Source organism: Muntiacus reevesi, chromosome 11, assembly GCF_963930625.1.
Source record: "Muntiacus reevesi chromosome 11, mMunRee1.1, whole genome shotgun sequence".
Lineage (NCBI taxonomy): Eukaryota > Metazoa > Chordata > Mammalia > Artiodactyla > Cervidae > Muntiacus > Muntiacus reevesi.
Genome location: NC_089259.1, coordinates 33,632,712 through 33,645,668, shown reverse-complemented (window position 1 = coordinate 33,645,668; position 12,957 = coordinate 33,632,712). Strand labels below are relative to the sequence as shown.

The 12,957-nt window shown below is 50.2% G+C and overlaps 1 protein-coding gene across 1 annotated transcript in view; it reads right to left on the bottom strand.

Moving 5' to 3' along the window:
- Window positions 1–395: 395 nt before the first annotated feature.
- Window positions 396–12,957, bottom strand: part of LATS2 (large tumor suppressor kinase 2) — a 31,835-nt gene continuing 19,273 nt past the window's right edge. Inside the window, exons 3-8 of the mRNA XM_065901675.1 lie at window positions 12,819–12,951; window positions 10,468–11,681; window positions 9,064–9,646; window positions 7,696–7,878; window positions 5,936–6,042; window positions 396–2,574 (exon numbers count right to left, since the gene is read on the bottom strand). Coding sequence (XP_065757747.1) covers window positions 2,077–2,574; window positions 5,936–6,042; window positions 7,696–7,878; window positions 9,064–9,646; window positions 10,468–11,681; window positions 12,819–12,951 — 2,718 coding nt within the window. The 3' untranslated portion in view covers window positions 396–2,076. The remainder of the gene's footprint in view (window positions 2,575–5,935; window positions 6,043–7,695; window positions 7,879–9,063; window positions 9,647–10,467; window positions 11,682–12,818; window positions 12,952–12,957) is intronic.

Genomic DNA, 12,957 nt, shown 5'->3' with positions numbered 1-12,957 from the left:
ACAATTCAGAATCAACCAATGACAGCTTCTGGAGCTCTTAATACCATTGACCATTCTGAAGCAAAGGTGGCGTGTTACCCTTGTACCGTCAGTGTGACTGTCTTGGGCAGGGCAATCGGCTCCCACTCACGATCTATCTGACAGCCCACTGACCCTACTCAGCAATCTAATGCCGTACACCCATCACCACCTTCAGGAAGAAAGCTGGTCGCAGAACCGCACCTGGACTTGGACCCTGTGCTGTGACCTGAAACCCAATCTCCAAACCCCAGACCCTTCCCAAGACAAGAGCTCCTCTCCCTCGCAATGGCAGCCCCTGCTGTGTTTGAATCATGGGGAAAGCACACAAGACAAATAAGAACTTACAAATCTCAATAAAATTTGACACCTAGGGATTTGGATTCAAACTTTTAATAATAAATTGTGCCAGTAGAAGCTTTTCAAAGGCAATGATATATCAATAAATAATAGTTAAATTGAGTTCCTGAGAAAGAACCTACCACATGAAGGCTGTCAAAGTGTAAATAACAACACGGCGTTACTGCAAAACTAGAGAAACACTGACAGTCACGACACAGCACAGCAGACTCAGAACCTGCCACTCATACACATGTAAACCAGTACACAGGAATCTTCTTCTTCAGTTTAGACATCCATAGACATGTGAGTGTTGCTGCCTAGAGATACACTAAGTAATGGATACATTATGCTAAAAACCTCAAGGAAAAATATGTGAATATAACAAAAAATATGATGCATCAGGTTTTTAAAAAGCAAAAAAGAAATTTAACTTTTTATTCAAATATAAATCACTTTAAATAGGAATCATACTAATTTGAAATAGGAATATTTTGTGTGTTTATCTATATAGTTATATATACATCTATACTCCTAAGAAAATATGTATGGCTTAATTATCTTTTTTCCCCCTCCAACATCACTTTGAATAGTCCTTGCTGTTTCACAAAGATTAGAAAAATGTGCTTTTAAAACCGAGTTAAGTTGGATCCTTCAAAGCACACTAAAAGCACTGCAGAGAGAACTCTCCACAGGTCAGCACGGTGGGGCTCTGGCTCCCTGTGTTGGCTGGGCCACAGGACAGCATCCTGACTGGCGAGACAGACAGCGGTCCATGGCTAACTTACTTTTTTTGGCAGAGCTAAGTGAATCCCTTTTGATGTACACAAGTTTAGTGTAGGACAAATGTCTTTGCCTCCTCAAAGAATCCAATCACACCCACGACACATACAGTCACATCTCTCAGGTACACATGCATTTCTGCAATGAGAGAGGAGGGGGTGCAGTCACAGCGAGGAAGTCACTCACAATGCGGCATCAGCACACTGTCCAGAACAACTCATCCAAGGACACTCAGTAAAAACATATTCACAGAACCTGCTGTGAATGGCAAGACACGGTCACGTTATATTAATAATAGAAAAACCCTGTTCATGCTCTCTCCATACCTGATGTCTGAAGTCACACCCGCATGATCAACTGCTCACACTTCCTATTATGCTATAATATGCAAAAAGAGAACAGAACAAAACAACAAAAGCAGCTTTTAACATATATCACAATTTTGAAATGTGGGAAAAATATAAAACAAAAACTGCTGTGTGAATAAAATGGTTATCAGCAACATCAGGACATCAGGACAGTGTTATCTTTTTTTTTTTAAACATTATTGCACAGAGATTTCTTATCACATGTTCTTCAATCTTTATGTCTTTCCCTAATGTGAGTAAGTGCTGTGGATAAAATACAAACGTAAAAAATAACAGCAGCATGATTTGTCAAAATTAATCCTATAATTTAATAAGAAAAATGGCTATAAACAAAATAAGTGCTCTTTCTACTGTACTGATTTAAAAAATATTGTTTTAATGTCGTGAAGGTCCTCAAAGCTAATTCCAGGCTGCGCTGACACCTCCTGCCTCCACCAGAACCTGGAGATGCAGACCTCAGAGGTGAGTCCTCTTTCAGAAGCTTTTCTGCTTTGGTTTTGGGTGCAGACTAGACTTTGAGGGGCAACCAGCCAACTGACCTGACGGGCTGACCTCCCCGTCCACCAGTCTACACGTACACGGGCTGGCAGCCCCCGGCCTGCGCCCCCAGGGCCGGACCCACCGAAGTCGGCTGCTCAGCCTCGGTCACAGCTTCAGCCACTGCAGGCTTGGGGCAACGGAACGGGTGGCCGTTGTCATCGAAGAACCTCCGGAAGGTGAACTCGTAAAAGGCATGCTCAGGGTGCCGGCTGCCCGCAGGGCCCAGCGCATCCCAGGCTTTGGAGCTGTCCTCACTGCCATCCTGCCAGGGGCCCTCCTCATCCACTGGGTCAAAGTTGGATGTGTCCATGGGGTGGCTGATGGTGGGCACGTAGGGGGCCGGCTGCCTCCGGATGTCACTGGAGAAGTCGATGGCACCCAGGAACGGGTGGGCCTTCAGATCATCAGCCCCATTGCGGCCTAACCGGTGCTCAGCTGCACAGCACAGCTTGGCAATGAGGTCCCGGGCCTCAGGGCTCAGCTCCACCTGCGCAGGGATGTGCAGCGTGCTCTCCCAGTTAATCACCTGCAGGGACAACACACCCAGTGTTCCTTCCTTCTCACTCTCGAGGCCAAAGAGGGCCATTATAGGACAGAGTGTTAAAGAACATGATTGTTTCGCAACATCACTAATCATTAGGGGAATGCAAATCAAAACCAAAATGAGCTATCACCTCACACAAGTCAGAATGACCATCATCAAAAAGCTGACAAATAATAAAGGCTGAAGAGGGTGTATGGAGAAAAGGGAACCCTCCTACACTGTTGGTGGGGATGTAAACTGGTGCACCACTCTGGAGAACAGTATAGAGGTTTCTTACAAAACTAAAATTAGACTTAGCATATGACCCAGCAATCCCACTCCTGGGCATAAATCCAGACAAAACTCTAATTCAAAAAGAAACATGCACCCCTGTGTTCATAGCAGCTCTATTTACAATAGCCAAGAAGCAAACTAAATATCCATCAACAAATGAACTGATAAAAAATGTGGTCTATATATACAATGGAATTCTACTCAGCTATAAAAAAGAACAAAATAATGCCATTTGCAGCAACATGGATGAACTTAAGAGATTGTCATACGAAGAGAAGAAGACAGACAAATACCATATGATATCGCTTATAGTGGAATCTAAAATACAAAATGAACTTAATTACAAAACAGAAATAGACTTACACTTGTGTAATTAAGTTCATTTTGTATTTTAGATTCCATACATAAAACAGATAACAACGGCTGACTGGATAGCACAGAGAATTATATTCAATATCACACAATAACCTATAATGGAAAAGAATCTGAAAATATAATCTGAATCACTTTGCTCTACACCTGAAACTAATACTGTAAATCAATTATACTTAAATAAAAATAATTTTTAAAAGATTTTGATAGTTTCACAATAGGGGAACCAACAGACATAGGAGGATCTGATGCAGCTACAAATGGCCAATGTGGTTTCAGCAGGAGCCCACAGTCTGAGGCACAGGGTAAGGAAGCCACCCCCAGACAGCAGTGATCAACAACACAAACCAGCCATCCAGATGCTCTACCAAGGGCTTATTTATTCCTGGAATCAGAACAAAGGTCAATGTAACTGGGAGTTGTGCGGAGGTGCAAGGACTGGTGTGGGCTTCCTCAGTGGCCTAGCAATAAAGAATCTGTCTGCAATGCAGGAGACACAGGTCTGATCCCTGGGTTGGGAAGATCCCCTAGAGGAGGAAGACATGCCAACCCACTCCAGTATTCTTGCCTGGGAAATCCCATGGACAGAGGAGCCTGGTGGGCTACAGTCCATGGGGTTGCAAAGAGTCGGACACAACAGTGCACATGCACAACACAGATATAAAACTCAAAAGAAAAAAAAACATAAGGCAAAAATCTTCATGAGGGACATCCCTGGTGGTCCAGTGGCTAAGACTGTGCTCCCAATGGAGGGGGTCCATGTTCAATCCCTGGTCAGGGAACTAGATCCCACATGCTGTAACTGAAACCCAATGCAGCAAATAAAATAAATAAAATATATATATTAAAAAAAATCTTCGTGACGTTCAATTTGGCAATGATTCCCTGGATATGATACCTAAAAGCACAGGCAATAAAAGAAAAAAACACATAAAAGTCTTCATCAAAATTTAAAACTTTTGTACATCAAAGGACCCTATCAACAGAGTGAAAAGACAAACTTATGGAAAGGGAGAATGTATTTACAAAGTATACATCTGATAAGGAATTAATAAGCAGAATACATAAAAAACTAAAACTCAATAACAAAAACCCAAACAACCTAATTAAAAAAGGGCAAAGGATTTGAATAAACATTTCTCCAAAGAAGGTGTCTACACATGCCCACATATGAAAAGAAATTCAATATCTGAACATCAGGGAAATACAAATCAAAATCACAATGAGACTGATACCACCTCACACCCACTAGGATAGCTACTATTAAAAAATAATAATAAATGTTGGCTAGGATATGAAGAAATGGGAGCTTCATTTTACTGTTGGTGGGAATGTAAAATGGTGCAGTCATATGAAAACAGTATGGAGGTTCCTCAAGAAGTTTCACCACAGAATGCTCCTATGACCCAGCAATTTCACTCCCGGGTATACATCCAAGGGAACTGAAAGCAGGGAGCAGACAGACACACACACACTGATGTGCACAGCAGCACTACTCCCAGGAGCCCAAAAGGTGCAAGCAACCGAAACCCTCATTGCCAGATGACGGAGAAAGAAAAGGGAATGCTATTTACATACCGCGGAGTATTTATATTCAATATTACATACAATGTAGCAGTATTTAGCCTTAGAAAGGAAGAACATTCTGACACATGTTCCGACAGGGATGAACCTTGAGGATGTTATGCTGATGAACTCAGTCAGTCACAAAAGGAAAAATACTGTGTGACTCCACTTATATGAAGTTCCTAAGAATAGGCAATTCATAGAGACAGAAAGTAGAAGAGTGGTTACAGAAGCAAAGAGGAGGGAAGAATGGAGTTATCATGTAGTGGGTGAAGCTCTGCTTGGGATGGTGAAAATGGTTGGAAATAAGTAGTAGTGAATATACCTAATGCCTCTGATTGTACTATTAAGTGTAGTTAAAATGGTAAAATTCATCACAATTTTAAAAACTGGGTGATTATCCTGCCGGCAAATTACTAACTAGAAAAAAATTATTAACTAGTTCAGCAATTCAATTAGGATATAGATAATACCAAGTTCCAATTTCATTGTTACTGGAAAGAAACAGGGCCTTAATTGAGGATTTTTTTAACTAAGAGGCCATCACAGTAACTATTACTAACATTCCCGGGTCTACCTCCGACTCGGGTGTGTGAATACGTCCTACAATAGTGTTACAAGAGCACTGTTCCGAGACGTTCCAAAGGTTTCATCAGATTCTCTAGTCAATCTTTCTTAAGGAATCAAATTAATTGCTTCAGAGAGTAAAAGACCACCATTCTAAAACTATTGAGTATTATTACTTGACAGGATAATCTTTCAATTAGTTTAAACACTGGAAATGTGCATAATAAGTGGCTGAGCCCACAGCTCTTATATTATGCCTACAGTACAGACATAACGTCCAAACCAACCAACTCATCTCCTCAAGGCCACACGGTTCAGACCGGGCTCTGCCTGCCAGCCCAAACGTGCGGTCACGGTGCCTCCCCCGCGTCCAGGTCACACGCACGTCACAGCTCAGCTCTGACCTTGGGCCTTTACTCACTCAAATTAAAAAACCTAATAGGAAGTAACAAAAATACCTGAAAACTCCTCACTTCATACAGCTGACACTCCTGCACTACCCGGAACCAAAGGCCCAGTGTCAGCCGGAGACCCCAGGGCTTCTCAGAGGCCCGCGCCCTATTACCTTCAGCTGGGTCTCCGTGGGCGTCGGCGCCAGGAACGGCGGCTGCCCCACCAGCATCTCGAAGAGAATCACGCCGACACTCCACCAGTCGCAGAGCTGGGTGTAACCTGAAAGACAGCAGGGCTCAGCTCGCACCCGGCCTCGGACGCGCTGAGAGCGTGGCTCTGGTCAGCGAGGAAGCCCCCAACTGCGCAGGCGGGAAAGAGCTGCCGCGAGTCACGGGGCTCGCGCGTCACGCTCCACCTCCCGCCTCCGCGGCGCACACGTGACGTTACTGCTTCCTGCACAGGGGCCCGGGACAGACAGCTGGAAAAAGGCTGCCGAAGGTCACAGCCTCCACATGGCAGGAGTGTGGGCACGAGTGTTTTCTGATTTTACAGCATTAGTCTATGATAAACACAGAATGCTCTTATAATAACAGATCTTTTAAATTTAAAAAGTTACTGTTATTGTTAATAACAATACTAAACCAGGAATTTAAGTTCTTAAAGGACACAGACACAAATTAAAATCGTAGAAACTAAGGACTTCCCCGGCTGTCTGATGGTTAGGGTTGTGCGCCTGGCACAGGCTGGACCCCTAGTCAGAGAGCTAAGATTACACAGACTCTGATGCGGCCACACACACACAAAAAAAGTAGAAACTAAAAAGCAGAAACGCTGTGACCAGAGGTCATGTATGGAAAGTGCCGAGGCTCCCTGGGGAGCTTTTGGGAGAAGAGGGGAGGAAACTGTGGCAAAGGTAATGGCTGCCCCTTCCCTGTCCCTTGGGGGCACAGAGGGAGTCAAGCTCCTCACCCCCTGCAGGGCTCCCACAGCCAGGGCTCCCGAAGGACAGCCTTGTAGGGGTGTCAGAGAAGGCTGATCTTTGATTCTGTCCCAAGTCCCAGTCCGAGCCCCGCTCTGGTCCCACTGTCACCGAATTCTTGCTAAGTGTGACCTGTGGCCCCTATCTGCCTGGCCCTGGAGGCTCTGCTGGGCTACTGCTCATGGCAGTGTTGGGGGACACCAGTGAACCCCCTTGCAGACCAGCACCCACCCCCCCACTTTGCAAGGACAGAGTAGGCGTCCTGTACTGGGCAGTGAGGTCAACACGCCCAGGAGGTACATAAGGAGGTACTGCCCTTATGTGAGTCTCTAAGAGACTGGCAACCTGCCATGAGGCACACAGCTCACAGAAAACACCATGAGGACAGAGCCTGCTGGCTCCAACAGTGGAAACCACTGGTGAGGACAGACAGGTCTGGCGCTGTTCAGGTTTCTTACAGGGAATCAGATCCACGCACGCTGCCACTGGGGACCTCTACAGCTGACCATCAGAGGTGCCTCTCATGTTGGTCAAGTGCCTGCTGGATGGGTTGGAGCACTCCATCCCTGAGGCTTACCTTGAAGGGACCTCTGGACCAGTGGGGAGAACTAGAGACACAGAGAGAGAAGGTCTGCATCCTCACACCCACTGACCAGGGAAGATGGTGGGACCCAGTGAGGACCCTGAACCCAGTCCTGACCCTCAAACAACTCCTCTGGGCTCTAGGGAGCAAGCCCACCATGCAGCCAGCTCATCAGTTTCAGCCTAAGGAGGAGCAAGTGGAGACGACAGGCCAGCTCCCAAGCAGAGGGGGATACACTGGAGATTTGTCTGTGGACAGAACCCCACTCTCGGGCTCCCGTGGGTAGACACAAGGGGACACTGAGACTCTGACAGTGGGAGCTGGGACCCTAGGAGATCACCCAGCTTGGGTGCACAGCCAAAGCACGCACCTTTCCGGAGGAGCACTTCCGGGGCAATGTAGTTTGGGGTCCCAACCAGGGAGTGAGCCAGACATCGCTGGTGCTGCCTCCGCGCCCTCTGCTCCAGGGTCTTGAGCCGGTCTCCACACCGGCAGTTAGACACATCGTCCCAGAGGTCGCTAGGCTCCATGCTGTCCTGCCGGGAGTGACTCCCTGTCACCCAGGAAGCAGGGTGGGGAGAGAAGAGAACAGAAAACAAAGTCAATTTTCAGTCTTCAACAATGCAATAAACCCCGAGCTTCAAAAGGAAAAGTAACCTGACCCAGCTCCTCGCACAGTGAGAGAGAGTCCCCTGGCAGCTCCCAGAATGGTTGTGGTCCCAGGCCTCAGACCCAAGCATGAAGTACACACACACCTCAGGACAGGAGCCAGGGTCTGTGCCCTGTGCTGGGGGCTCTGCTGCTGCTGCTGCTAAGTCGCTTCAGTCGTGTCCGACTCTGTGTGACCCCAGACGGCAGCCCACCAGGCTTCGCCGTCCCTGGGATTCTCCAGGCAAGAACACTGGAGTGGGTTGCCATTTCCTTCTCCAATGCGTGAAAGTGAAGTCACTCAGTCATGTCCAACTCTTAGCGACCCCATGGACTGCAGCCTACCAGGCTCCTCCATCCATGGGATCTTCCAGGCAAGAGTACTGGAGCAAAGGCTAACACCATCTGTTTGTCAGACATGTTTTGAGACAGGCATGGAAAAGATTAAGGATTTCAAAAATATGGACACAGATGATTTCAATGCCAAAAAAAAAAAAGAATGAATCAAATGATTTATAACTAGTTTTGAGTTAAAAAACAGAAGTCTGAGCTATAGTAATAAAATAACTAGTTCAAAGAATTCAAGTCAGGGCTTCCCTGGTGGTTCAGTGGTTAAGAATCTGCCTGCCAATGCAGGGGACACAGGCTTGAACCCTGGCCAGGAAGATCCCACATGCTTCGGAGCAACTGAGCCTGTGCTCTAGAAACCATGCTCTATGAGAGAGGCCACCGCAAGGAGAAGCCCATCACTGCAAGGAAGGGTCGCCCCCACTCCTGGCAACTAGAGAAAAACCCTCACAGCAACAAAGACCCAGAACAGTCAAAAATAAATAAATAAATTTAAAAGGAAAAAAAAAGAATTCAAGCTACAAATAAGATGATGACCAGCTACTTCCGGCCCCAAGATACCCTATGGCCTACTGTCCTTGAAACATTTCAGTAAAACTTGAAGCCACTAACTTAAAAACAAACACCTCACACATCATAGTACTTCTTCATGGAGAAAAGGGTATCACACCAAATTATGAAATCACACAGGGACAGGTGCACCACCCAGAATGGGGTGAGGAGGAGAGGCCGGAGGCAGTACCTTTCTGGTAGTATTTGGAGTTGTGGGTCCACCTGAATCCAGTGCAGAGGCCGAAGTCTGTCAGCTTGATGTGGCCGTCAAGGTCTATGAGGATGTTGTCAGGCTTGATGTCCCGGTGGATGAACCCCATCCTGTGAACGCTCTCGACGGCCAGCGTCAGCTCAGCAATGTAGAAGCGTGCCAGGTGCTCAGGGAACACCTCCATGCGGATGAGCAGGCTCATCATGTCCCCGCCTGGGATGTAGTCCATCACAAAGTACAGGCTGTCCTTGTCCTGGAAGGAGTAGTAGAGCTTGACCACCCATTCATTGTCCGCCTCCGCCAGGATGTCCCGCTCTGCCTTGACGTGGGCCACCTGGTTGCGGTTCAGGACGTCCTTCTTTCTCAGGGTCTTCATGGCATACAGCGCGTGTGTGTCCACCTTGCAGGCCAGGCACACCTCCCCAAAGGCGCCAACGCCCAGGGTCTTCACCTTCACAAACATGGACTTGTCCATCTTGGCCCGCTTGAGCCTATTGTAATTAGACTCCTTCTGGTAGAGAATCTTCCTCATCTGCTCCTGCTCTGCCTCACAGAGCCCGGCCTGTGCAGGAGGAAACAGGACAGGGTCACACTGGACGGACCCCATGGGGACGGGAGGCCCCAGAGTGGAGGGCACACCATGATCTGTGGAAGGGAGGGTGCAGAAGAACCCGGCTAATGCTACAAGTGAGAAAATGACTGTTGGTTCTCTACATCCACAGTCACAGATCTAGAATCAAAAGGGAAGATGTAAAAATAAGTTGTTCTTTCTCCAGGTTGACTTTTAGGCTCTGAAAACTAAAGACAGCTTGTATTACTAAAAATTTGTGGGAAAGGGGACCATAAAATTCCTGGAACTCTTAAGAGCAATGTAATAATTTAATGACAGTTCAGGGGAAAATGGGAAAACAAAAAGAAAAGTCAAATGAAAATGGAATAGCATTTTCACTGGGATCCGATCTTATTTTTAGAACTTTTTAGAATCTGAAATTACCATAGCATTTTAATGTAAATGATTTCATTAATAATTAACATTCCCTAACAGCTTAGTGTCAACTAGCATATACTTCAAACATTATTTTAATAACTATAGACTTCATTAAGAATGAACTGAATCACTACTAGCTATACTTCTTTTTTAAAATTCCCACAATGTCAATGTGTAAAACCTCAAGTTTCCTTTCTCCTCTTTCAAAGTGTTTCTTTACCAATTGGAGAGCCTTGATGGATTTGCTCCCCGGAAAGGACACACCGTAACAAGCAACGCGTTTGTTCACCGGGGGCACATCCGCACAGCCCTCCCCACCCCGAACTGGGACAGAGGACACGGTGCAGGGGGCTTCTCTCACTGGGACCCCGACACCAGGCGTGCCCTGCGCCCACCTTCGCCATCTCCTGCTCCAGCTGCAGCCGGCGCGCCACCTTCTGCTGGTGGGTCTTGAGCACGTTCTCCACATGCTGCTCCATGAAGAACTTGAAGGCCGACGGCGAATAGCTCTTGATGCGCGACTCGCGCCTGTCCTCGTCGCGGCCGCCCCTGCGCACGGGCACCGGGGATGTCTGGATCTGCTTCCGGTCTCTGCACCCCCTATCGGCCTTGGTGGCCCCGGGGCTCGCGGGGCTGCCATCGGGGGGCTCGGCGGCGCGGCCGCCCCGGAGCCCCTGCTGCAGCCCGGCGCACAGCCCGTCCACGTCAAGCGGCTCGGCGCGGGCCTGCGGCCGCAGCAGATGCCGCGGATAGGGCGGGGGCCGGCCCCGCGCCTCAGCTCCCCCTGCTAGCTCGTCCGCAGGCTCCGGGCCATCGGGCGGGGGCGCCGGCGCCCAAGCGGGGTGCGAGGGCCCCACGGCCGTCTGGGGCTCAGGTCGCAGCACGCGCACGCTCCGCACCGGGTGTAGGATACGCGCGGCCGTCACGGCCGTCACGGCGTTGGGCGGGGCCGTGGCACCGCTGAACGAGCCAGTGCGGCTGGGGCCTGGCTTAGGCATCGAGTCCCGCCGGGCCAGGCCGGCGCCCGGCCAGGGCGGCGCGCCCGGCTCGAAGCGCTCGGCGCCCAGGCCAGTGCGCGCGGGGGCGGCCAGGCCAGGCGGGGCGCTGTCGCCGGCGAACGCGGCGCCTCGGGGCCCCCCCGCGTGTCCCTGATGCGGCGGCTTGGGGTGCGGGGCCGGAGCGTAAGCGGCGCCGGGGGCCGGGAAGGGAAGGCCGGCGGGTGGCACCGGCACGCCCGCACCCTTGGCGGCCAGCCCCGCATACGCGCCGGCCTCCGGGGCCGCCTTGCTTTGGAAGGAGGGGCTGCGCTGGATGCCATAGCCCAGGGGCTCCGCGGGCACCAGCAGCGGGGCTCTGTAGTGCGCGCCCCCGGGACCCGCGAGGCCCATGCGGGCGGCCTCCCCGGTGGCCGTGTAGCCCTTGGGCAGGTGCGGACGACAAGGAGGCCCGATGCCAGCAAAGAGGAAGTCCGGGTACGGGCGGGGTGCTTCCTCCAGGGCGGCGGGGCCCTCGAAGGCCGGCCCGGCCACCTGCGCGAAGGGCGGGAAAGGCTCGCCCGCTGCTTCGAAGCTCGGCCTCCGCGGCCCGGGGGCCGGCGCCAGGCCCTTTCCTAGGGGCAGAGACGGAGGCGGTTTTAGAAGGCCGCGGCAGAAGGCCCAGAAGGTACCCGCCTCCCCCCTCCCCCCTCCCCCCAAGTCCCGCGAAGCCCCGCAGGCGAAGATGAAGCACCAGCCAGGGCTGCCCCCAGGGCCTGGGAGGGGCGATGAGCTGCCACACAGACCCCGAGATCCCAAAGGTCTGGATGCTGTGGCAGCAAGGCATTGCTTAAGGGCATTCCTCAGTCAAGAGAAGAGAAACGGGCAAAAGTCCGTGTTCTCACCGCTTTCACTCAGTCAGTGCCTGAGACAAGCGGTTAAATTCACCCACAGTGAAAATACATTTTTCTATTGTTCTTTTAATTTTGTCGATTTCTACTTTATATATTTTGAGGATATGTAGTAGATAAATACACTTTTGAAATGTTATGCCTTCAAAAAGAAGAAAAGGGAAACCTGTGTTCTCATCTCAAGGAAGGTACAATGTATTTATTACAAAGCCTTTGCAAGTTCCTCACTCAGCAGATGAACTGGGTTTATCCAGGGTCTCCAGCGAAAACTCCTGGTCAATATACCGAATCCCTTATTACCCCCCAGGGGCCTCAGGTCCCCAAAATGTCTCCATCTGCTCTACCGAGGAAGAGAACACCCACTGGCTAGCAGGCAGGGGTGCTGAAGCGACTGGCCCTCCCCAAGGGCATGGCGTGGGGACGGGGGGGGGGGGGGGGGGGGGGGGCGGGCTCCCTCCCGGGGCGGGGCTTTCCCACACCTCTGCCTGAGTCCCTGGACTCTGGAGCCACCTGTCACCGTGCAGCCTGCTCTCTGAGCCCACAGAGTGGGAAACAAGTGTGTTTTAGAAATTCATGAAATAAGCCTTCCCTTAAGAATCCCTCACAAGTCCAGAAAGATCCTGCTGAGTGGCCTAATTTTCATTTATTTTGAATTTTCCTTTTCATGAACAGAACAACTCCACAAACCCCCAGTAAGGAAGGACCCAGCTAAGTGTCAATCTGCCCCCACCCTGGGGGACAGGATGTTTGGCAGGGCAGGTTCAGTCCCCGTGCCCCCACTCCTGCGAGGGAGGTGGGCAGCACGATGGCCACGCGGCCCTCTCCCCAAAGCCGCCTCTCCACAGCCCCCAGCGCGCTCACCTGGAGAGGTCTGCTTGACGACCCGCACGATCTGCTCCTTGCCTGGCTCCAGGTAGCCCATCTTACTGATGAACTCCAGGGCGGCCTCGATGCTGCGGCTGCCAGTCTGCTTGAGGGCCCTGCCCGCCATCTCCTGGAG